At 40.2% G+C, this 27,177-nt stretch overlaps 1 protein-coding gene across 1 annotated transcript in view; it reads left to right on the forward strand.

Annotated features, from left to right (window-relative positions):
* tmem163a (transmembrane protein 163a) overlaps positions 1 to 27,177 on the forward strand; it is a 63,008-nt gene that overhangs the window by 28,947 nt on the left and 6,884 nt on the right. The window contains exons 3-5 of the mRNA XM_004566005.4: positions 16,145 to 16,188; positions 17,241 to 17,332; positions 21,788 to 21,884. Of these exons, the coding sequence (XP_004566062.1) occupies positions 16,145 to 16,188; positions 17,241 to 17,332; positions 21,788 to 21,884 (233 nt within the window). The remainder of the gene's footprint in view (positions 1 to 16,144; positions 16,189 to 17,240; positions 17,333 to 21,787; positions 21,885 to 27,177) is intronic.

The following is a 27,177-nucleotide window of genomic DNA, read 5'->3' on the forward strand; positions in this document are numbered from 1 at the left end:
ACTGCCTGGTAGTTACTAACACCAACCTATATTTGTGCTTGTAACAGCAAAACATTTTGGTTTTTTTATTCCTCTTTTTCATCTTTCAGTCTCAGTTGTGATTGTTACAACAAATAAAATGTCGAGATAGATTCTGTTTTTTCCATTGGGTGGTTTTAACAGCTGATGGTAAACAAAATGTGAGTGAGAGATAGTGTAATGGTTTAGGAAAAGTGCCTCATCAAATTCTAATGCAGGATACCACTGAGACATGTATAAGGAGTAAATAAAAGGGATTGAATGAACTTGGACACTTAAGAATAGTTTAAGGGCCTCAAAAAAGATTACCAACTCGGTGTCACTATTTTGTATTCATTAAGGCCATTATAAGCCAAATATAGTCTATAATATAATGTATAATAAATAAAGCATTTAATATTGAGTTACTGAAAACCACAGTATCATGCCTTTGCTATATTTTCAGCATTTAAAAAAACAAGAAAATAATGCTTATGATTGAAGCGGCGCTAAAAACTGCAGTACCAGTAGTGGCCACTGGGGGCTGCCTCTGAAAGAGACTTAGTCCCAAGAGAAATAAATAACTTGTTAATCCACCAACAAATTAAAATATGGCAACACCCCAAAGACATGGTTGCAGGTTGAAAGCTATGGAACCATTTAATTAATTTAAGGAATTACAAGTGCAAATTAAAGGGAGATGTTGGACAGGGCGTGTGGTACCTTCTCAAAGATGCCAGAAGTGCAGTATTTTTTACTTTGTTATGACAGGACCAGCTCACAGTCAGATACACCCCTCCAATCCATCGCAGAAAGCGACAACTCTGAATCCGAATAGATGGAAATAGTTTCTGGTCATGACTCCCACCTCATTCATTTTTAACCAAGATGAAACTGTGTGTTGGTGCAGACCTGTTTGAATGAGTGAAACTGGGCTGTGATGTGAGGTAGACTGAAGTGCAAATGATTCTTTAAGCAGATTCATACGAAATTTATCAAAGCAGGACCATTTACTGACATTCAAATGTAGTGGAGATAAGTCAGAGCCGTGATAATAAGAATCTGTCTTTTCTTTGTTTTAAACTCAGGAGAACGGAGTATTGTGGTTGTGTGGAAGAGTTGTATCATCACAACAAGTGTTAAAATCCTTTCTCAAGCTGTACTGCTGCACTATCTTCATCCAGTTTCAGTTATACTGGCTTCAATTACTTTCCTCAGCTGCCACACACTTTTGAATCCAATTCATCACACAGTGTTTTCAGCCGAGGAGCCTATCGGCGCCTTCTGTGCTGTTGTTACCACGGTGAATGATGATGATGAAACAGGAGGCCTGTTGCTATGAAAGGACTGCTTGTCACATTGTGCATCCAGAAATCAGTAATCCTCAACTTTTTGTACCAGAAAAATTACACATAACCGCACATAACTCTCAGACTGTCCACTGACATGACTAGTAGGTGATTGTCTTTCAAGATCAGGACTCACAGGTTTGGTTACAGCTTACTTGAGGGCCCTTAATTTACAGTAAATGCAATTTCACTGGTGTCTACTGGCCTTAAAGGATTTCCCTGTAAATAAGTGAAGTATTTTCTCATGTCAGATGGGGTAGAAAGGTTTTTCCTTCGAATGGTAAATATTCAGAAGGATTTTTCAACTATTTGTGTTTAAATATGTGTGTGAAGTCTGGGCTCTTGTTTATGTGCACCCAAAAGCTCAAAGGGTGATTAAGGGTGCATTAGCACACTACTAATACTGATCAAAGTAACCCTGAAACCATTCCATCAACATTTCTCCTGAGCTGTTCTGTTAGCTGCCATGTTTTGTCTCTTTGATAATTCACTGGTTTCTAACTAAATCAAAGAAGTGACATATTGGAAAGGTGGTGCAGCGGTTGGCACTATCACCGCCCATTAAGCAGGTCCTGGATATGGATCTGTAGGTTAACTGGGTGCTTTTTGTGTGACGTTTGGATACTCTCTCAGGGTATGTCAGTTCCTTATAATCGTCAATAGATTTAAATAAAATCTTAATTGGCCAACTGTATGAATTGAACACATTAGAAACTTTTAAAACCTGTTGGAAAAATCAAACATAACACACAAAAAAGGAAGAAAAAAAGATGGATCCGTGCTTTCATGCTGTTTACACCAAATTCAGACAGTGCCAGTGAAGAAATCGAAACTCATCACGCCTGGCAGTGTTTTGTCTTCTACTTTCCAGTTTTCACAAACCTGTGTGAATTGTAGCTTTTCTTTCCAAGCTCTTTAGACAATTGTAGCCTCAGTTCCCTGTCTGCTTTTATAATCCACTGTTTTTTAGAGAAAATACTTTTGTACAAACTAAAATTCAAAGCAGTGTTGGGTCAGTGTTGGGTCAGGGGGCGAGTGACCCCTCAAGTCTTTTTAATTGTATTTTTATTTGCATCATTTTGCGACTGAATCACATGGCTGCATAACAGTGAGAACCCTTAATGAGACGTTTACAGCTCTAATACTTTATTCAGCTCATAACATTTTTTATCATTTGCTACAAAAATATCACAGTAATTGGTGTTTGACAGCTGAAATAATCTTCCCCTACCTCCCACAAATAGCAGCCCACAGTGTGTGTGTGTGTGTGTGTGTGTGTGTGTGTGTGTGTGTGTGTGTGTGTGTGTGTGTGTGTGTGTGTGTGTGTGTGTGCAGTTGCTTGTGTGAGCATCTCAGAGATTTCTGTATGTCTGCATGTCTCAATTTGATTATGTAAAACAGTCTCCACAGAGCTCATTATTTAGCTGTGGGAGATATACGCTGTGGTCAGAGGTGCACAGGAGATCAGCACTGTGGATCTGCTTAGGACTCAGTTCTTCACAAACAAAACAAAACAGCAAACCAACTTTCTCAACTTATATTCAGACGAAGTCGCACTCACAGCGTACACACAAGGATGTGACACTTTACACATGAATTATAACGAATTCAAGCAGCTCTTCATGCATTGAAACCATCCATTGAAGAATACAAGAGTCACCTCTTTAACTTCTGTTAAAGTGGTGACTCGCTTAGTTCATAATAATTACAACAATATTCACTACCATTACTGTTTAGTTGTTTAACGTGAAACCACCAGTGGGTTCTCATTTATCCTTGGATGGGATAGTTTGAGTCCTCAGGCTATGCTGTTAATCAGACACATCTGTCAATCCCAACTTATCGTTTTTAAACTTTCAGTGTTGTGAATATGTGTATTTTCCCTCAAATCATAATCTTTCCCTAACTCCACGTAATTACCATGTAAGTGTCTAAAACTAACCAGCAAGTTTATAAAAAGGAAAGAAGCCAAACAACCACAGTGGTATACAAACCAACTCCAACCTCAATATATAGAAATGATGAATGGCTTAAGACCTTTGCACAATACTGTATGTTACTTGGATAGTGCGTTAAGTCATCGATGCCAAAGGCAGCCTTGTGTGTAACAGACAAAACAGCCTTATATTTCAGCTTGGAATGTGTGCTGTTGATAATGAAGACAAACATGATGAGTAACTCATAAAGCATGATTAATTACATACTTTTTTATAAAATATTCTTGTGGATCTTAACACTTATAAGACTTCAGGAGAAGAGAAAGTACAGCCCACTTCCTCCTTCACATACAGGGAGAAGCAGAGAGTGTTGAGAGGCTCTTGCCATCTAGTCTGACAACACCTGAAGCCTGGGCACAAAAGCCCAACAAGCCCAACAGAGGCTGTTATTCTTAAGGAAGCTGAAACAAGCACAGCTCCCCCAGAAACATCTGCAGCATCGTTACAAACAGCATCACGATGTGGCACAGACGCTGTGCAGCTGCCGAGCTGAAGGACCTACGTATGGAGTAAGGTTGGAGCTCCCACATGTAGAAGATGTCTACGCAAACCATCTAAGGAAGAAGGCCTGCAGCAACAATCAATTCAGACATTTCACACCCCGCTCACCCTCTATTTGAACTTTTGCCATCAAGCAAACGATCAATTCAGGTTTTCCCCCCGAGCTGGGGCCTCCATCAACCCCCACCACACCACCATCCATTAACAGTCTAATATATTTCACCCTATATAATTATTCCCTTTGGAGTGATGATGTCTAGTTTTTACTAATTTTGTTAAATTTCTTTTTAATGGGTTTAGAAGAGATACCAGTCTATAACCTCTATAACAACAATAAATTCTATTCTATTCTATTCTATTAGTTAAATGTAGGTGCTACTTTGTGAGGTTTGCATGAATGCATGCATCATCATGTTATTTTATATCATTCTATCTTCAGTTTACTTCCTCCAGTTTTTTATTGCGCTACAATGAAAACGAATCCTCACCTGAAATATCTCTGAATCAGCACCTCCTCAAGGTCAGTGACAGAGACATATGTATTGAATAGACTAGCAAGTACACACAGTGTGAACACATTGGATTTTTTGTTTGTTTGTTTGTTTGTTTGTTTGTTTTGTCCACTGGACGTCAAATAATAGGCAATGCCAAAGCAGATAATAAACATTTTGTATCTAGATTAAAAGTATAGCATACTACCTTAAACAGTGTGCTTAATATTTGCATACAAATCTACATAAAGTTGTATCTAAAGTTGCAGGCTTTCATACCATTAAATGAGCAGTACAGGGATGTGAATAATTTCCTGTCCTGTTCATGCATAAATCCAGATTGGCGGTAGAAGGCTTCTGCTTAGCTTTTTCATTTGCACAGAGGAGGGTTTTGCAACTCATTGTATCTTGTTTTACTCGAGCAGCATAGATGGAAAATGTTCTCAGGAAGAGGTGCCAGGGGAAATTGAGTAATAGTGATACAAAGAGAGGCTGGGAAATTACTGTAGCTCTCAAGTGCATGTATCTCACTGAAGAAAGAGAGGGAAAGAGTTGGCGGGAGATCAGACATTCAAGCTAGTGCAGGGGATCAGGTGTCTCCGTGCAGGGCTAAAACAGACAGTCAGACTCAGCTGAATCCATCCTGCCATATCTGAAATTTGTTAGGTTACGTGTATGTCGGTGGTTTGGTTGTAAGCGTGTTTATCTATGTGCCACAGTGTTGCTTGTCTACATGTCAGACTGTAGCAGTTGTTCCCACTCACTTCACAGTGGAACTTACGGGCCAAAGTTAACCACAGCAGCTGCCGAGTTTGGCTCTGTGATTTCCACTAATTATTACTCACTGTATCCCTGACAAGGAACTCTGAAGGCTCGAGTCTTATCAAAGCAAATAAATTAGTTAGGTAAACAGTAAGCAGTGAGGAGATTATTTAATGGGCTTGCCAGGAGTGGTAATGGGCCCACAGGAAACGCTTTCCTGTGAGTCTTTCTTGTAATTAGTGTACAGGGTGATTAGTGCATTTATTTAAAGCAAACAAAGTTTATATTGTTTTTTGTGTTAAATAAGTTAAATAACTGTATGAAAATATAGAAATTCATGCAGCTAATGCCAAACAGAAGTAAATTAGTTACACAGTGTCTGCATCAGATGCAGGTGAGCAGTATTACCTCCTTCAGTAGAGCTGTTTAATCTGGTTCTCACCCTGTTTATAACCTCCTGTCCTGTCTCCGTGTTTTTTTGTTCGGGCTTCAGTGAAAGTTATTTCCTGTTTTATTTTGGTAGTCTCTTGTCTTGTGTGCCTTGCATTGAGTTAATTTCCTTTGTCTTGTTATCCCTGATTTGTTCCCACCTGTTTTTCCCTAACCTCATTACCCTGTGTAGATATGTCAAGTCTCCTCTCGCCCTCTTTGTTTTCCTGAGATTCGTTGTTTTCGGAATGCTAACACGTTGTCAGCTACAGTTTTTTTAAAGAGTTCGGAATGAATCCTGCATTTGTGCCAACATCTTGCCCCCGACACTGCCGCACTTTGACAGCTAGATGATATTTTTGCTTTTTGACAACTGTGTTGTTCAGTTCAAGTGAAACACTATATTTGAGTTCCCACAGTTAGTCGTACTTTGTTTTGTGGTCAACTTTCTGTGGTGGATTGACAGATTTTAGCAAAGGATGTCCAAGTTGGCAACAAAAATGAAAACAATAAAAAACACACGGTTTGAACAGTTGGAATCTGCTCAGTTTGGCAAAGGTTTAGTCTCGAACAAATGCTTTCTACTGTGATGTAGAAAGCATTTGAACGTAGGATGTCTAATTATTTAAAGTGTCTCATTCTTAATAATAATAATAATAATAATAATAATACATTTCATTTACAGGCACCTTTAAAGGCCTTCAAGGTCGCCTTATACAACAACAAAATAAAAAACAACTATAAAAGTGAATCGAGGTAAAAATAGATCAAGTCATGATGAAGGGTGTGCAGTTCTGAATAGATGGGTATTAAAACATGATTTTAAAGCAGAGAGAGTTTGTAGCCTGGAGATCTGGTGGAAGTGCATTCCAAGGTCTCGGGAGTCTCTTAAGTAAGGTCTTAATGATGCCTCAAGGTCACAGCGGAGACCTTGAGAGGAAATCTTGTTTGATGCCTCATAATTTGCTACAGGATGTCCCTTGGCTACCTGCAGCACAGTAATTTCCCTTGCTAAAGGAAATTAAGAGAATCTTCATTAGAAATGTCTTATGTACCAACACAATCCATTTATGACTCTGCTGGACTTTAATTTCTTTCTAAACACATTCGTGTCTAGCGTACCAGTGACACCTCTTTCTTGGCATTGAGCAGGAAAGCTGCAGAAAATCCTTGAACCCCACCTAAAAGCTTTTAAAATGGTTCCAGGATGAAGCTTTTTAAAACCTGCAGGTGTTTCGGAAGCATGAGGCCAACCAGCCGTGTGCTTGCCCTAACTTAATCTCTGCATGAAACCTCGTGAGTCCACAGCACCAAGCCGCTCGCAGATGACGCCTCCCTCGCTGTGCCCATCGACTGCAGCTCTGCCCTGCTGCAAATCAATACTGCTGGGCTACAGTGAGAGAAGAGCGCTGATGAATGAAGGGAGTAGGGGAGCCCCGCAGGGAGGTACCGAATCAAGGCAGGACGGCTTAAGATGGGGAAAGAACAAATGGACAGAGGAGTGAAGAAAGTGACAAATTAAGAAGCATGACGAAAGAGATGGAAACAGACAGGAGTGGTGGACGAGAGTAAAGGGGGGAAGGGAGGGAGTACAAAAGGGTGATTAATAGTAAAACGAAGTTGGGGTGATGTGGGGAAGGAGAATGGGAAGATGAATACAACTGCAGCAACAGAGGCAAAGAATGACTTCTCCTTTAGAAGGTAGGCAGAGACAAAGGGAGAGCAAGAGCGCCACCCACAGGGGACGAAGAGAGGAAGGAGGACAGAAAAAAGGGAGAGGTTAAAATGAGAGAGGACTGAGGGGGAGAGGCGGCGGGAGAAAGGAAGTATCCCAGCAGGGTTTTCCGCAGGGTGAACTCAGCCATAGTGCAGAGCTGAGCAGTAGGTCCTGAATTATTAAACAGAATATTTTGCAGCTGAGCAAACGGCCGCAGCCATGTCGGATGTGTCTGCCGAGAAGGCAAGGGTCGTGTTTTTGTTTGTGTGCGGAGATCGAAATTTAGCTCGAGCTCTTTGGTTAAAGGTCTTAATTTTTGATACTTTATGTAGATGTGCTTTTAGAGTTTGGTGTGTGTGTGTGTGTGTGTGGGGGGGGGGGGGGGGGGGGGGTCTGTGAATGGCCATCAGAGGGTTTGTTTGTCTGCTTAAAGCTGCTAATTAATGTGAAAGCAGCGTCCTGAGGGCTTTTGTTTTAACTTCCTGCCCCAGTGGAGAGTAACAACCACAAAGGAATACACACACAGACATGAATCTAATAATAGGTGTATCTACTGAAGTCACACTCCTGTCTTCTATAAACTGTGGTTACATTTCACAAAATAGTTTTCTGAAAGGCGATATGTTTTGTAGTAAGGTTAGTAGTTTGTGTTTATTTATATCGTGACTCACAGTGACTCCCACAGAGTCTCAGAGTAAACGGATGTAATCACCATAAAGTCATCCTGTGGTGATCCAGTCGCAGCTGTTAGCAAAGCTAAATCCAACCAATCACTTTGCAAACCTCAAGAGCTGTAATGAACAGGAAAACTATCAATGGAGGCTAAAATGATCAGCTTTATTACGCTGTAGGCCACTGTAGGACAAACAACTCTGGCTCCTGTCCATTTATGAATGTCAGTCCGTTGCTGTTTACCTCAGCTGTTAATGCTGGGTGAGAAGTGTCCACGTTTCTTTATCCTGGAGGAGGCCCTAGAACGAGTCAGTGAGTCAGTGAAGCTCACTCGTCTTTGCTGACAGCGATAGTGACGTTTTTGAGGATACAAGTGTCTTGGTTCGGGTTAGCAAAAACACTTTCCAGTACATTTTTTCCCTAGTTTAGCCCCACCTCCAAAAGTTTTGTTATCATTTTACATGCACGTCCTCCCAATCAGTGCAATATCTATAATGTCATATTTTGAGTGAATGTTTTGTTCAATTCTTTGATGAACTTGTGGAGTGTAAATGTAGATCTTAGCTTACTGCTATGAGCTACAAAGCTTTGAAATATTTCACTTTACATTCAATGAAATTTTATTTTCTTTTAAATTAATTTAAGACAAAAAACTATTCTACATTTTTGCATTTGCACTTTGAATTTATTTTCATCTTCAGTGCGAGTCTTTTGAATTGCCTTGCAGCAGGTCACCTTGAGCATTGTTAGTCAGAGTTTGTTTTGCTTTCCACCTCAGATAGTAAAACAAAAATGTTCTTTTCCACTGGAACTGCAAAATTTATGCTCAGACAGGTGGATTTGCATAAAAATCTTGTTACGTCCAACTATAATGATGCATAATTCCTCCTCCCTGTCAGCTCGCCCCCTTCTGTGTTCCCTCTCCCCTCCTTCTGCTCCCTGTCCAGCTTTTTTGCTCCCCTCTCCCTCTGGCTCTTTACGTACCCGCCTCTGTTTGCTAGTTCCATCTCGTCATTACATTGTGCAAATAACAGATCTACCAGGACCATGTTTTCAAGGAATAAAATTAACTGCTCTTGAACCACATGACTACGATTCAACCACTCTGAATCTCTGTCCTCATCTTGGAACCATCTTCAACTTCAATACGAGTCTACTGGGAGTTATTTTCAAAGTACAGATGAGTCACCTCGATTAGATTAGAAGCTCAGAGATGCATTGATTGGCAGTGCAAGAGTGCCTCCTACAATCTCATCTTTCGCTCACTTTAATCTCTCACCTTTCTCTGTCTGCTGCTCTCTCACCCGTGCTGTCTCACTGTGTCACTCTATTTGTCCATCTGCTGCCTGTGCTGCTGCCTTCTCATCCCTCCTCTGCCTTTTTCTCAGTCTCCCAGATTACTCCTTTCCTCTGTGTGATGTAAAATGACTTTCACATCCCTAAATTGAGCTCTTGCCCTTGAGGAACACAGGGGAGGACATAATTATGCTTCTATTTGGTTGCAAATGATTCTGTTAATTTAATACAGAATTTCCCCCCAGTATAATCAGCAACAGAGGTGATTTGATGGATAACAAGCATTTGCTGTAGAAAGTGCCACTGTGGATATACACTGTATTTCTCAGCAGTTTGACCAGAATGAAGCAGATTCTTAGCTTTAACATTGTAGATATTTACAGATCAGCTTTAACCAATGGTACATGGTCCTGGCTCTCTCACCCAGTGTGTCCAGCTTTTTGTGAACTCACGATTTATTCATTTGCATTTAGGAGATAATTTATGTTCAAGTTCTTTATTTTGTCTTACAAGTGTAATATTTCCTAGTGCCTCTGAGTTCATCTTTATTTCTAGTCTAGTAGTATGTTAGTTTCTTTTCATGGCCTGTCTGTCCTAGTCTCGTTTCTGTGTTTTGTCCTCAGCGTCTCCTGTATGAAGTCTGCCTCTGTGCTTGTCTTTGTATCGAGTCTGCCCACCTGTTTCTTTGTTCAGTTACTACTTGTTTTATTTTGATAGTCTCTCATTTCGTGTGCATTATGTCTAGTTTTGCTTCCCTTGTCTTGTTCGTTAGATTTAGCTCAGCTGTGTTTTTTCTCCAGGTGTTTCCACTCTGGTGTAATCTGTGAGTTTGCATCTTTGTTGTGTTCTCATGGTCCGTGTCTCTCCTCGTGTGTTCTCCAGTTTTAGTCTTGTTTGTTCCTGACCTACATTATGTTTATTTTTGTGTCCAGCAATAAAGCTGTGCTTTCATTTTACATTACGTCCTCTGAGTTCTGCCCATCATACAGAACTTCCTGACAGGGAAAATTCAGGAAGGTCACATTACTGGTGGAGCTAATGTAACTCCAGTGATTGCTACTAGAGATGGGACTTCTGGTTCAGAACCAGGCCAAAACTGTCCAATCGCTAGCACCGTTTACCTCAAATACTATTAAGTTTATTTTACCAGCGCTTGTGTGAATCATGAGCAAGCCTTTTATTCTGTTTCTACACTGTGTTCACTCTGAGATAAGAAACCAGTTCCTTTGATGCTGAAAACCTGTGTAGATCTACAGTTTTGAAAACTGATCAGACATCAATAAGCAATCAATAAGGAACCACACCCAATCAATGATAGTACTGTATCAATAAAAAACATCAATACCAGTCAATTCGCAGTGAGGACTTGCTGTATATCTGCTTGCTTTATCTTTTATACAGTTATCCTTTATCAGCCTGTGTGACAAAGATAGCTCACACATTAGTTGCATTACACTCTGCAGAGCTCATTTTCACCCCAGAAAGCTCAAAACTACAATCTGTCACTCTCACTAGTTCCCCTCTGAACAATTGTCACAAAGGCCAGATGGCTTTTATTTGTTTCTTGGTGATCTGATAGAAATGTTGCCTTCTTGGATGTCTAACAAGTTCCAGAGCTCTCTTTATCAAGTAAATACCTCTGTGAGGTTCTCTGAGGTCTTGTTTTCATTTCAGTTTCTATCCAAATACAGACATGCTGTGGGCATCAGAGCAGCAGTGCCTTGGCCAGAAGAGGGTGACTCCTCTGACTGCAAAATATAATGTTATCACATAGACATCTGTAAGAGAACAGGGCATGCTTTAGTTCATGTGACTGGTATCTCAGTCAGCTGCTGAATGCAACTGACTCGGTGCTGTAGTGGGGGGATTTTACAAACCAGCGGTCGACATCACAGTGACTTCACCTTATGCACTCCACTTTATCACTCTCAACTCTTTTGCTTCTGCAGAAAACACGACTCTTCTTCTTTTGTCCAGTTATTCAAAGTCCAATATTAGCTGCATGCTATTCTCACAGAGGCAAAATCTTTAACAGGGGCGATCGTGGCTCAACAGTTGGGAGTTTGCTTTGTAATAGAAAGGTTGCCGGTTCGAGCCCCGGCTTGGACAGTCTCGGTCGTTGTGTCCTTGGGCAAGACACTTCACCCGTTGCCTACTGGTGATGGTCAGAGGGCCCGGTGGCGCCAGTGTCCGGCAGCCTCGCCTCTGTCAGTGCGCCCCAGGGTGGCTGTGGCTACAATGTAGCTGCCATCACCAGTGTGTGAATATGGGTGGATGACTGGATGTGTAAAGCGCTTTGGGGTCCTTAGGGACTAGTAAAGCGCTTTACAAATACAGACCATTTACCATTTTAACAATGAAAAGTCAGAGCAGTAAGAAAAATTTGCACCAAGCAGAAACCAAAGGAAACGAGCTTTAAAGAGCACCAACAAACCATTAGAAAGGGGGAAGTCTGTCCAATATAGTCTGTAAGCTTTTATCATTTATATTTTCATTTCTGCATATTGCCTCAAGCAGAGGACAACAGAGCTCAGAAACTATTAATACCGGTAGTCATTATGAATGCTTCCACCATGTCTCGCTCGCTGGTCCTCAACACCCCCAAGAGTTCAAAGCCTGGTCTGGAAGTGATGTCTGATCAGATGCTGCTTCATCCAAGTCCTGCTTATAATCAGTGATCAGTGCCAAGGGAAGACTAGAGCCAGAGAGCCAGAGAGAGAGAATATATTGGTGCTGGCTCTGGCCCCAGTTCTTGTATAACTCACTGATAATTAGGTTTTTACTGCTGCCAAGTCATAACCATTGCTACAGCTATGAGGTATGCAGGTGTTGACAGGACATCAAAGTGGACTATTAGCAAATAGAATAGAAGATTGTCAGACTGTTAGACTGTTCTTATTAGAACTGTGTTTTCCTCAAAATAAATACTGCAACACAGAAGAATCACAATTAAGAACTTCCAAGCTATCAGGTTTTTTTCTCTGTGCAAACATTTTATGTATAAAACACACACATCTAATTGTGGGGACATCCAATTGTCATAATGCTTTCTCTAGCCCCTTAACCTAACCGTATCCATGAAAGACGAATACCTAACCCTTACCGTAAACCTAACCATGACCCAATTATAACCCTTTCACTAAAACCACATTTTGAGTCACACATATGTCTTTAAACTTGTGGGGACCAGCATTTTTGTCCCTATAAGGGCTGTTGGTCCCCACAAGTATCTAAGTAAACTTCCAATCTTTGGAAGATATGAATACACACACACACACACACACACACACACACACACACACACACACACACACACACACACACACACACACACACACACACACACACACACACACACACATTTTTGCTCTTATTCACGTTCCCATTTTCCCCCGGACTCTATATAATCCTCACATCTGCATCTTTCTTCCAGTCCGCTGCTTCTCCTCCTTCTCTTGTAAGCATGTACCCCCTTTCTTTTAGTTGCTCCTCCTTCTCATTTATATCCTCCTTCTTCTACTCCATTTCTACCATACTCTGCTTTGCTTTCCCTCTTTGTTTCCCCAGTCTTGTTAGCACTGGTCATGCATGCTTGACTCCCTGATTAACTAACAACCCAGAGGATGTTACACAGAATCGTGTCTGCTCACCTCAAGAGAGGCATCGATTTGCTGGCAGGCGGTAACCACACAGACGGCTGGCACATCCAAATGAGCCTGAGAGCAGAAACTGGAGAAATGAATACATGCTGGGAGAGGAAAGAGGCTGCTATTTAAAAATTAGCAGCTTTATTTAGGGGAGAATTCTGGTTTTTTTTTCATCTGAGTGCATGTTTAATTAAAGGGGGGCATGAAGTGAAAGACAAATATGATGAATGAGGAATAATATCAGCAATAACAAATGAGTTAATAGATGACGAATCTGTTCTTTGAAGCACTGAATACATTTTAAATACAGCAGAAAAATCTCAGGCTCATTGTATGTATACATGTGTGAAAACTGCTTCCTCAGTGAACATGTTGTTAGCTTTACAGTTTGTATTTGAAGACAGAAGGTCAGATATTATGCAGAGAGAAGTTCCTCAAAGAGATGCAGATGTAAGCAGATTTTTTCTCTTATTCAGTGGATAATTATCCTGTGTGAACCATTTTGGCTATTTTAAAGATTGCATCATATATTACAAAAAAGTCTTTTCTTGCTTCTGAATATGCTGCAGTTTCAATAATATCTGTTTGAATTTCTGGCACCAAGCACAGAATCAATCACCACAGCTAATTTTCTAATAATGTAGAATTGCATATGATGATGCGCGATACTAGAGCATCTCCAGGATATTGAGAAAATCTTACACATGTTTTCTTTTCCCCACACTGAAGTAAAAATGTAGAATATAGGCTCTCAACTGTACTGTCCAGACCAAAAACTAATGGTGATGGTGACCGGTTAAGTTATTGGAATCATGATGATGTCACATCCACATCCTGTCTGGGTCTTATCAGTGATAAAACACTATCCTCACATACCTACGGTGATTTTACCTTCTTGTGTGGGTACGTCTTTACCTTTGTTATAGCTTCCTCTGGTGATGGGCAGTACTTCTCAAACCGCATGTTTGTCAGATATTTCCCAAGATGTCCTGGACAGATGTTATTTGTATTTAAAACTGTGTAATAAAATGAAAATGGATGATTGCACCTCATAAAGTTTGTATTTGAAGCATCGGACATGGTGGCCTTTACATCCAGGAACAGATTATCTAAAAGTCTCTCCAGCCAAGCCACCATCACCTTGTAGGTAAACAGAGAGCCCAGAGGAAGAGAGGACCTTACTATCAACAACTGGGAAAAAGGATGAGCATGGACAAAGCACTGAGCTATAAAAACTAGTGAACAGTGCGGGGGAGTACTCGGCTACCCCACTGATTGTTGTTTTGACACAAGGGTAGTGAAGTCGTCACACCAAGTCACAAATATAACTGCTTAACAAAACTAAAGTTTAAAACTGATACATAGACCCTAATCATTACACACATACACGCTCGATACCATCCATCCAGCTGTGTCCGACCTGCACTTTCCTACATGCCTAACAGCGAACATGATGACGCACAATCACATGGCAATATGAAATATGCCATCATTTCTGTCTATGAAATGCAACAGAGACAGTGTAGTCACCAAATGAACCCAATGCAGCTACCTCAACTCAGACGAAATGTCCAGTCTACTGGAACTCCTTTCAAATAAAGACAAACTATGAGCTTGATGTTGGACCAGGGATAATGTATTGTATATATACATAGTAGACAGACTGTATATACAGACTGAGGAGTCACCACCTGTCCGACTTCCCTGTGTTAGCTTTCTCAAACATTCTCAGTTCGACTTTTTCTCTTGACTCAACAGATGGGTCGGAGGTCTGGTTGAGCCCCAGAGATTCATAAACTTTGTATGTGAAACAGTTTGTACGTGAGGGCACAGATAATCGTGAAAGATGGTGAACGTGACTCATAATGAAGAGGAGAATCTGGGTGATGCTATCTGGGACAAAACCAGACACAAAGACAGCATATGTGTGAGCAACCACGTGTTATCTTCGGTCTCCTGTTCAGCTTTTCCATCCTTTCTTCTCCACAGTGTTGGCATAGCTGTAGCACAGCTAAGCCTGATCCTATCCTCATACTGGGGGCATCAAAAGAATTGAAAAGTTTGTAACACAGTTGTAGTCATTAAAGCTTGTCAAATAAGGTCACATCCTACCTGACACTGTGAAGCATCAAAGTCTCAGAAATGGCCAAAAGGCTTCCGCTACAATATATATATATATATATATATATATATATATATATATATATATATATATATATATATATATATATATATATATATATATATATATAAAACAGGGAACATGACAAGAAAACCAGAAGGAAGGAAAAGAAAAGGAGATACCAGCCAAGGGAAAGACTTGGCGAAGAGGAGATGAAAGCTTTGAGTTCAAACCAACGGCCATCTTGCCCTCAAATCTCCTGTTGCCATGGTGATTAAACTGACCATGTGCTGTCCCCTGAGAGTCTCCCTCTCTCTCACACACACATGCACTACCACACACACACACACACTCACACAGAAAGAGGGGACAGCACACCAGGACAGGTAGATGAACAGCACAGGTGTGGTAGATAAAGGATGACAAAACCTTTAATCCTATTCGAGGGATACTTCATGTTGCGTTAGCCGATCATTAATGTTGTTAATAGACAGTTAATCATGCCAAGTTTACACGTATCAAACTCGGATGGCCTGGAGCATCATCAGATGGACATACATGAGCTGTGTGTTTTTCTATTAGTTTTTAATGCTTGTTGTTCTGCTTTGGATGATACTGAGTAGGATTATAGACTATAAAGGACAGTGCTGTAAAAATCTGGATCAGATGAAGGTTCAACCTGCCAAGAACTCCTTTAATTTGCTCACATGTCATAAGTGGTATCATAAATAAAAATGTAATTGTTCTTTTTTGCACTTGCATTTTCTGCTTAATCATTTGCCAAAAAGACGGAATACAATAAACAAAGATTTAGATTTCAACTCTTTATTGATTGAACTCCAGCTCAGGTTAACCCAGTGGTTTTAATTTCCTGTTTCTAGATATAGTGATATAGTGTATGCATGTGAGAGGTGCTGGTGATTTCAATAGAAAGGAAGAACATTTATGAATATCAGTGTTGATTTTTTAAGAAATAACTCATCTAATCACAGTCGCTTTTCATTTTGTTATGCTGATTTAATAAACACATTGTTTCCCACTTAGCGTCACAAACCTACTGATCGTGCATGTGACATGTGCTGAATCACATGTGCATATATGTTAGTGTGACTAAAAAGGGATAAAGACTTGTATGATGTAAACAGTCCGTCTCTCTCTCCACAGCTGTATCGTTTATGAGACACAGCGCGTCAGCATTTGGATTCGCCGTAAGTTCCCGCCCCTTTCTTCTCTCTATTTGCATTGATCAATTAGTCATAACTTGGGTGCTAGTGATTTATTAATGAATCCCAGTACCAAAGTCCTATTGGTCCTTTTGTCTCCAAGGTAACAGGGCAGAGAAGGGACTGGAGGCTGGCGCTGTGGTTGGATGTCAAAATGCTTCTTGTGTTTGCTAAACAGATCTCCACTAGAACACAGCGGAAATCTTATTAGGAGGAAATCACTGAGAATTATCATAAAAATATGACGTAATGGCAGTGAAGGTGAAAATTACAATATCCACACCCGGGCCCAGGGAGGGAGATGTGATTAGCCTAATGTGATTAAAATATTATAAACCATAATCTGCAGAGCTAGCTATCTCTTCCTTAAAGATTGGATTTTAATTAGCAGTTTAATTGCTTGGCTGCAGATGACAGTTTTAAAACAGAAGCAGGAAGAAAATAAGAGGATGTGCCCCAATGCAAAGAGGTTAGATCATAGCAGCTTATCATCGATAGCTCTGTGAGACTTTGAGTCATCCTTTTCTTACTTTTTACATTTTATGATTTGAAAATGAACTAATAACGATTTTATTTTGTGATCCGGCTTCAGGGAGAGAAGTTTTTCCCTGAGAAGTCCTGAATCCAACATGAAGCTACTGTTGTCGCGTTAATGATGTTTATGGCTTTGATTTTCCTGCCAAACATCAACACTTCGCTCTTTGTGGTGCACAGACTTGAAAGTGGTTCCTGCAGTTTTTCCACTATAAGCCTTAATGAGACTCTTAAATCCTTACATCCACTCATCCCTATTCATACATAACCTGAGTCAGTTCATGTGCCCGCTGAAATTCTGTTGTGCTGAAATAAATGCGTTATTCTCCTCCACGGGATTTCAGAATGAAGTGGTTTTATTTTCAGCACAAATAAGTTATTTAAAGCTGTCTACACGTCTTACTGGACATCTGATCATTTAAAGAGTCGTGGTATAGGTCCAATGGATAATTTTGACCTTCCTCACTTCTTTCTCTCTAATTACTTGCTTCTCGTTTCTGTAGTTTGATGCCACGCTGGATGTCATGTCATCAGCCATCGTCCTGTGGCGCTACAGCAATGCAGCAGCTGTGCACTCTGCACACAGAGAGTATATGTGAGTACAAAACTTTATCTTTTGATCAACGATACAAGGGTGGAATCATAAACAACTCTCAAACCACAGGTGTTGTATGTTTTATTTATTTGTTCATTCATCTTTACTCTTTGGCTTCTTTTACCCATGAATCCCACCTCTGCTGTGAAAGGACTTCACCCATTCCCCTGCAATCCAGTCATTTCATGCATATGATTTTATCTTTCTGTAGTAAATTACATTTTAAAAAATGATCGGATCCTATGTAATATATAAATAAAAATAGAGTGCAGTGATTTCATATTCTATTTACAATAAAACATAGAAAACATATCAAATGTTTAAAGTGAGAAATTTTACTATTTCATAAAAAATATGTTTATTAGCTCATTTTGAATTTGATGCCAGCAACTCAAACAAAGTTGGGACTGGGGAAGAAAAGGCAGGAAAAGTAAGTTGTGCTATAAAGAAACAGATGGACGAACTAATGAGGTTAATTGGCAGCCGGTCAGTAACATGATATAAAAAGAACATCTTAGAGAGGCAGAGGTTATGAGAGGTAAAGATGGGCAGAGGTTCATTAAACTGCAAATAAACTACATGTACAAATAGTAGAACAATAAGGTTCCTCAACAGAAAATTATGAAGACTATAAATATCATCTGCAGTACATAATCATCACAAGATTCTGAATATTAGAATAAATATCTGTGTGAATGGGACAAGGCTGAAAATCAATATTTTCTCTGATCTTTGGGCCCTTGGGCAGCACTGCAATAACATCAGGCGTTGTTCTTCAATAGAAATCACCGCATGGACTCAGGAGCACACTGTGCCATCCACAAATGCAGGTTAAAGCTCCAACATGGAGAGAAGGAGCCACACATGAACAGGATTTGGAAAGGCAGCTGTCTTCTCTGGACCAAAGTTCATTTAAAGTGAACTCAATCAAAATGGAAAAGTGTTCTGAGGTCCAAACAAATCCAAAGTGGAAATTATTTTTGGAAAGCATGCATGCTTGCACACCTGGAAAGGCAGATGTGCGTTTTGCACATCTGCAGGACACCGGCCCTTGAGCCCTGGAGTTCCCCCAGCCCTGTTTTAGAGGAACATGTCCTCCCATGAAGATGACATTTTTCCAGATGAGACCATATTTCAGCAAGACAATACTAAACTGTTCGGGTGTCCGGGTCCTGAACCCGCCTGCCTGCAGTCTGGACCTGGACCAGCTGAGAACATCTGGAGCATCATGACACAGAAAAATATGACAAAGAAGACTCAGGACTGCTGAGCAGCTTGAATCTCAGTTCGCAGACGTTTACACAGTTCTTCAAAGAAGAAGGGACGCTTGTTGCTCCATCAAGTTCAAAATGAGTGTCTTATTTGCTATGTTTTCTATGTTTTATTTGGGTTTATGAGATTTGCAAATTGTTGCAGTCTGTTTTTGATTTTATGTGGATTTTTTAAATGTTTTTTTATACTTGACAATTTTAAAATCCGTAGTTCCAGTAGAGAGAATATTGCCACGATAGCTTTAATTTAATCTTCCCTTTGAAGGTCTAAATAATTTTCCCCGTTAGGCTCTTGCTTATGTTCAGTATACCCAGATTAAACAATTTCAGAAAAGGTGCTTCTTAAATTGCAGGATGGAGAGAAGTGAATCCTTATTGATGAGCCATTAACTGTGTGTCGTTACTGTAAATGTGTCACTGCTACACGTGCGTTAATCCACCAGGTTTTAGGGCTGCTGTGGCTTAGCTGAATGAATCAATTAGCTGTCAGGCTGTATGGAGCCCTGTTTGTCTTGCAAGAACACCTCTGTGTAGCTCAGAGGTGTTACAGATAATGAAAGACCGAGCTGCCTCTCCACTGTCCATTAACTCACACGGAGTCACTCACATGCACACGCGGGATCTTTTTCTCTGTTAGTGCTGTCAGCTGGATGCAGAGACACACACAAACCACAAAACACCCAATTTATATTATATTAATGTTCTTTCTGTAGAAAATTAAAGTGTAATGTTAGAAAAGTAGAAAAAAGTGTGAGCATATCATTGCAAATGAGGCAAGATGTTTTACTTCCTGGAGATTGGTTCATGTAAAAGATGCAAGGATAGGCTTACTACTACTGATAGTGCCACTGAGGTCATCATTCTAATCCCACCTTTATGGACTAGCTTCTAGACAGGTTTAGTGACCTCAGGATCACCTCTCAGATTTTTGTGGTTCTTCATCAGGCACCTCCCAATATGATTCAACATAGGGACAACTTGCTGCCCTGGGTTTCTCAGGGTCAGTGGCGGTCCTAGCCTGTTTGGCGCCCTGGGCACTCCCTCTGGCACCCCTGCAATAGTTACACCCTTTTTACACACGCTCTTTTCTACTCTGATGTAATATTCTTGCCAATTTTCTTGATATTTATTTATAATCCCCTCTGTTAATCCTTGATATTTATAATTGACTGATCTGATTAGTGCTATTTCTTAAATGTGTAAAATCTGTAACATAATGTATTGTTTGGAGTTTAGTTTGTTACTGTTGCTATTTTTACCATTTCTTCTTGGAGCAACTCTAACACGCATAGTTTCCTTAGGGATTAATAAAGTATTCTGATTCTGATTGTTTCAGGATGACCTGCCATTATCCAATCACACATCTGCTTACCTGTATCGTTTCTCCTCCTCTTCTTTTCTAGTTTTTCTAAACTGAGCACCTGATGGCTTTGAACTTTTCTTGTCCATCTTCCACTGGTTTTAATTTTGCACTCCAGTATGAACACAAATCCCTCAACCCGAGGATCACCACAACATGATCTAACACACCTACACCTTAGTTCACAGATTCACTTTGTCTAAGGTGTATTTCTGAGATTTCACACAACCCAGGATTCAAATCATGAATACATGATGGGCTTGGATTTACAACATTATGAATGAAATGTGCTCTATTTGGAAGCAGCCGACAGGTTGTGTGTGAGACTTTAAATCATCAAACTGTAAATTTGAAATTTGAAATTGTTGTTGATCCCTTTACCCCGAGTCCTAAAGTGTATATTTATTTTCTTACTCTTCTTATAGATATATATTGTTTGTTTACTGCTGTAACTGCAGCCTCATCGTCTCATCTCTCTATATACTGCACTGTATGTAGCGGAGATGACAATAAAGTTTACTTTGACTTCAGCTGCGAGCAGGCGCACCGAGGGCTCTCGCGCTCACTTTTCACGTATAGAATTTCGAAAAAAACATCTGTGCAAATTATAAGTCTGTATCATGATGTCTGGTGTTTTGTGTTTGTTGGCTTGTTTTTATTTTGTTTTATTTTGTTTTATTTTGCGAGTTGGTTATTAGATGCCGCCCCGCCCTCTCCTCCCTGTGCCACAAGCAGCAGGCGCACCTCGCACACGGAGGGCGCCCTTACTCCCAGCAAATGGGCGATAGAAAGCCGATCGGTGCCTCTGGCATTCCCAATATGCGCTGGCTGATGTCGGGGCAGCATGAGTACGAACAATCTTTTTTTTTTTTTTTTTTTTTTGCCCGTGATGCCGCCCCGGGCAAACGCCCGTGTCGCCAAAAACCGCTACTGCTCAGGGTCTTGTTCATGAAAGAAGTGAGAGTGGAACAAGTGATGGACCGGTGCAGTGTTTTCAGTAATGAGGATACTACGTTGATCTGATGGGGTGAAGAGAGATGAGTGTGAAAGCAAAGCCATCAGTCAGTCTATGTTCCAATGGCCATGAGCTCTGAGTAGTGACCAAAATAATGTCCTCATGGTTCCCAGTCTTGGCCCTTGGGTGCTGGGTTTTTGTTTATTTAGTATTCTTTATTTGTTTTTTTTAGTTTGTTTATTGGCTCAGTTTTCATCCTAGTGCATATTGTTATATATTTTGAGTCCTTCTGCTTGTTTGTATTATTATATATTTATTTCCCTCCACGTTTTCTTTCCACTTCCTGTGTCAATTCCCGTATGTTAAGTTCGATTTGGGATTTATTTTTTATTTCCGGCTGTATTTCTGTAATAGTTGCTCCTTTACTTCCTCTATCTCATTACCTTAACTGTATGCATCTGTGTTTTTCCCAGCTGTTTACTTCCCCTAATTAGCCCTGTGTGATCAAGACATGTTAAAGTGTCTATGCAACATCTCTGCACATCCATTATTTGTTTGCTCGTTGACATTTTTCATGCATTCATACTTTACCCGTGCAGGTTCCAGTAGCTGGAACTTTTTGATTATTTGCCATGTTTTTAACAAATATCACTAAAAATAAAAGAATGTAAAGATGTTGTCAAATGTCTGTCAAACACTGAAACTATTATGTGAAAGATGTTTTTGTTGTGAAATGCAAAAGCAGCAATCATGATGGATGTAAAAATAATAAGACCTTAGGAAAGCATTGCTGCTCCCCTTTAAGCTCCTTTGGGTTATTACAACATCAGTAATCGTCATACCTTCTTCTTTTGCCTGTTTGTCTGCAGAGCATGTGTCGTCCTTGGGGTTGTGTTCGTTCTCTCCTCTATTTGTATTCTTGGAAAGGCCATCCACGATCTGGCTACCAGGATGCCCCCCAAAGTGGTGAGGCTACATGCACACACACTATATGGACACAGACGCTGGCTCACACTGCACCGACACTTTCTTTGTGTAATTTAGATAAAGGAAAGTTACAGCTTTGACTTAATTGTGATTTTTGTCTCTCCCTAACCTCCCTAAAAAGTATTTTACATAATGCAACCAGATATTACTGTTACTGTTGTCGGGTCTGACAAACCCTCAAATATATATTCTGAACACTGATTTCATAACTCTGCATAACTTTCCAATATTGACTGATACATTTTCATTGCATAGTGAGTGGGTTTAAAAAGCCTGTCTTAAATCTTGCATAGAGAACAATTTAAAGCAATGGATTCAAAGGATGCGTGGGCGAGTGATTTGGCATTTATTTGGCAGAAACTGCAAAAAGATTCAGAGTAAAACTGAAAATATATTGAAAGATAAATAGACACTCTCCACTAGTCCCATTTATGTGGTCTAATAACTGAACTCTGAAATAGTTCAGCCAATCACAGTGAAGTAAGACCAGCTCAACAAATAGAAGAACATTTCTCTGGGAAACAGCCCGCTCTGATGGCATTGTGAAAATTACTTTTTCCAATTTGGGAAGCCACAGAAGACATCATGCTCTAATATAGTGTATCTAATCTGTTTTCAGTACATGTCATGACAAGTAAACTGAGTTCAATAATGAAAAAACTGTTTACTTCAGAACTGGCTGTGGCTCTTTTCTAATGGTGATCTTTTCTGATATTATGATATATTATGAATAATGTTTTAATGTTTGGCCTTTGTGTCTTTGTGCACTGATAATACATTTTTTTAAAGAAAAAGTACATGTGACTAGAGTGTGTGGCTCACAACACATACTATACTCACACATTCACATGCATGCACCAATCTGGCATGATATTATGAGCACCTGCCTAATATTGTGTTGATCCCCTGACTGTCCAGGCGTGGACTAGACCCCTGAAGGTGTGCTGTGGTATCTGCACCAAGATGTTAGCAATAGTCCTGTTAGCTGTGAGGTGAGGCCTCCATGGATTGGACTACTTTATTCATCACATCCCAGAGATACCCAATTTGATGGAGATCTGGGGGATTTGGAGGCCAAGTCAACAACTCAAACTGGTTGTTGTGTTCCTCAAATCATTCCTGAACCATTTCTGATTGGTGGCACATTATCCTGTTGATAGAGGCCACAATTCAATTCAATTCAATTCAATTCAATTTTATTTATATAGCGCCAAATCACAACATAAGTCGCCTCAAGGCGCTTCATAGATACAGCCATCCAGCCAACCAACCATCAGGGAGTACTGTTTCCATGAAAGGATGTTTATGATTTGCAACAATGCTTAGGTAGGAGGTACACCATGGTGTGTCCTGTTCCCAGGCATTCCCCAGGTAAGTGACGCACAGTCACCCGGTAAAGAAATCATCATTCGTCAGACTGACATACCTTCTTCCATTGCTCTGTGGTCCAGTTCTGATGCTCACGTGTCCATTGTCGGCGCTTTCGGTGGTGGACGGGGGTCAGCATGGGCACCCTGACTGGTCTGCAGCTCCATACACAACAAACTCTGATGCTTTGTGTATTCTGGCTTTTATGAGAACCAGCATGAACTTTTATTGCAGCTGTAGCTCAGTGACCGTTGGCAACCCGTGACCCTGTTGCTAATAGAAACGGACTGCTGCAGACCGGGAACACCTCACAGAGCTGCAGTTCTGGAGATATAGACATAAACAGGATGTTTTTTGTGATCTGTGTATATTTGTAATGATGGATAATGATTTATTTTCTAGTGCCATACACACAAACAGAGCAGCACACACACACATCACTGTGAGTAAGGTTTCTTTTTATAGCCCTCCGCTGCTGTTCTTCTGACGTCAGAGCTTATGTCTCCCTCCACCTGACGTTTGTTTGCTTTTTGTTTTTGACACAGACATGCGCAGACACACACACACACACAGACACTCTTTTTCTTTAATGCCAGCTCCACCTCCCCCACCACCGCTCTCTGGAGGTGTAGGAGTATGAATAAGGTCCCAAAATAGTCTCTTCTTTCTGTTGCTGGGGTACAGCCCAGCTCTCTCACCATCAGACTGAGAATGTTTCTCACTCTCAGCTTTGAGACCCTCTTGGTGTGTAAATGATTTAACCCTAACCATGTGTCCATTTCACTAACCAGAGAAGAGGGAGAGAAATATTTTGGATATAGGGCAGGAAAAATATCACATGCAAAGACTGCAGTAGAGTTGTGCCTGTGCTGTAAAGCATCACAACTAAGTTATTAAACCACTTACATGCAAACTGCAGTTTAATTAATGCATGAATGACATGAAAAACAATACAGTGATTGCTAATGACATTCGTCCAACATCAACTCAGATGTCCATAAAGGTTACCAGCGTGTCGACGTATCTATCCAGCTCACAAAGATGCTCTGGAATCACCAGGGTGCAAGAAATGGAGTGAGGCACTTTTTGATTTTGGGGTATACACCTAGTTCTAGTGTACAAACACCCTTTTTGTCTCAGAAACATTGATTTAATAAAATTAAATAACATAAATGCAGCACAATCTAAAAGTCTTCCTTTTGGATAATAACAGATGAGAAAAGTTCTGCCAGTACCAAAATCTTTGTTTTCCAAGCTGGTGTATTTTAACATTTCTCTAAAACAACTTCCCAACACCAAAACGTTGCAAATGCTACAAAACAAGAATTTATTACAGGACTATTCTTTGGGCGTTGTTCATTTCATAATCTGTCAAGTGCATGCATGTAACTGTTCAATGTTCCAGAAGAGTCACTGCTCTTGGCATTTACTCTGTGCTTTTTCATGTGATCTCTTAATAGTTATTACGTGTATTCACCTCAGAGTTTCATCTCGTTAAGATCATTTAGACCCAGACACATTTTGGTCTTAATTTGTTCAATTCCAGGCAGAGAATCTTCTCTTTGTACCAACTGCTTCATTAGTGGCATAAATTAGCAGGACATTAAAAGCCAGCAGCAGTGGACCAATTAGAAAACTGACACATAGAGCAAAACTGTAACTGCTGTGCATATCAATAGAGTCTGAACAATGAATTAAACAACATGAGAATCAATTGTTTGAACTGGGATAAAGCGAAAAAACAAAAACATAAATAAAAAGTAAAACAAAAATTGAGTCACTGAAGCCCCTTTTAGCACAGATTGAAGTGGGTACAGCCAAGAGACGGCTGCATCTATTCTGCAGCCTGTGTGTGATGCTTCAGTGCCATTATGTTAATAGAAACTCTGTCTGTTTGGTCTCAGAGGACCTTCCTGACAGCAGCACGAGCCGATTACCGCTGCCTGTCTCTGGGACATTTCTTTGACGTGTCTCGTGTTTTCAGCATCAATCTTTGTTCCATTTCAGGCTCTATATTTATGATAAACATGCATGTACTCTATTAATATTTGGCCTCTTGGTGTATTTGACATTGTAAGAGGATAAAAAGCAATGAATGGTTCTCAGTGAATAACTCACATCTGGTTAATTATCAGTTTGTTTAAGAGTGATGTCAGCCATCTGGCTCTGTATTTTTATGTAAACACTGTCATTGGCTTCTTTCCTTGGTTAAATACAGGAGTTTGAAGGATGGAAGGATCTCATCTTCTTCTTATTTATCCAGTTTTCTCCTTACTAACACATTCAGTATAACACCCCCGCAAAAACAGTAGTAAGTAAGAACAAGTACTGGTCTGTAAATTCATATTGTGTAAATGCAGGTTGCAGAAAGGGAATCTGGATTCATGTCACGTCCTTGGTTTCGCTCTCATGGCAGGCTGTCGGTGTCTAGTGCCTGATTAAACACAGAGAGATGAGATTGGCCCCCACCAGCTCTGTGCTTGGGAGAGAGAGCAGCACATAGCCATGCAACACATACATACAGTACACACCATGCAGTCACAGACAGGCTGCTTTTTATCCACTTTACACAGAGATATAAGTGAAATTTACTTTTTAATTATGGATTTATTGGGAGATACTTGCAATGGAAAGGAAACCTCTTGTTGCCTTATGAAAGCAAACACTACAGATGCACCACAAAAAGGTCTCAGACCAAGACTGTGCTGACATTAATGTATATTAAATATATTTTATAGATATATAACTGTATGATTGTTTTTATCTCATGAAATGCAAAAATACTTCAGTGTGGTCAGATTTCTGAAAAAGGACAAAAGTGACTCCATCTATGTCAAATACGTAGGAGTAAGAAAGGCACAGATGGCTAAAAATGTAACATATCAGGACATAAAGTATGTAAAGTTATGTAAATGCAACCTGAGATTAACCTCAGATTTAAGAAAAACGAACATGGGACATATTGGTCGTTAGTTATTTATTCAAACACTGAGCCAAAATATAAAAAGCAGTGTGAAAAACGAAGTACACCCCATGATTGGAGAGCTTGTAGAACCACCTTTACCAGCAATAACTGGAAGAAATTATTGTTTCTACAACTTTGTCAGTCTCTCACACGGTCGTAGAGGAATGCTAGCCCACTCTTCTTTACTACCTCAGTTCACTGACGTTTGTCATTCTTCTTCTTTAAGGTCCTGCCACAGTATCTTAATCAGATGGAGATCTGGACTCTGGGCTATTGCAACATCTTAATTCTTAAATCTTTTTTTCTGACATTTTGTTGTAGATTTGCTGCTGTGCTTAGAATCACTGTCCTGTTGCATGACCCCATCTGCACCAGCATGTCAGACAGATTTGACTCTGGAACACTTGGTCACCTCAGTGGCTCCACACAAAGGCGCTCAAGTCCTTTGCAGCTTTGCAAACTTAAGCTGTGCTGCCTTGTTTTTTCACAGAGGAGAGGGTTTCTCCTGGTAACCCTTTGAAGCCATACTTGTTCAGTCTTTTTCTAATTCATAAACTTTAACCCTGAACATGCTACAGTAGCCGGTGGAGTTTGAGATGTAGCTCTTGGGGTTTTTTGCAGTTTCTCTGAGCATTGCACAATCTGACTCTTGGGTTAATCCTCACCTCAGAAGACTGTCTTCAGTGTCTGTATTACTGATGTCTCCCCTCCTTGGCACTGTGTTAACACACAGCTGAATGGTCCACACCTACAAACTCATACAAACTTCTGCTACTTCTCTTGGTTTCTATGCAAACAGTGTATTTAGTTTTCAAACACTGTTCCTCTATTTCGCTTAATCACTGTGTAATGTGTTTTGCTTGTTTTGCTGTTCATCTGAGCTTTTATTTTCCTCATTTTAATAGCTGCTAATTTTTTTTTATCATATCCTGATACATA

Source organism: Maylandia zebra, linkage group LG16 (assembly GCF_041146795.1).
Source record: "Maylandia zebra isolate NMK-2024a linkage group LG16, Mzebra_GT3a, whole genome shotgun sequence".
Classification (NCBI taxonomy): domain Eukaryota; kingdom Metazoa; phylum Chordata; class Actinopteri; order Cichliformes; family Cichlidae; genus Maylandia; species Maylandia zebra.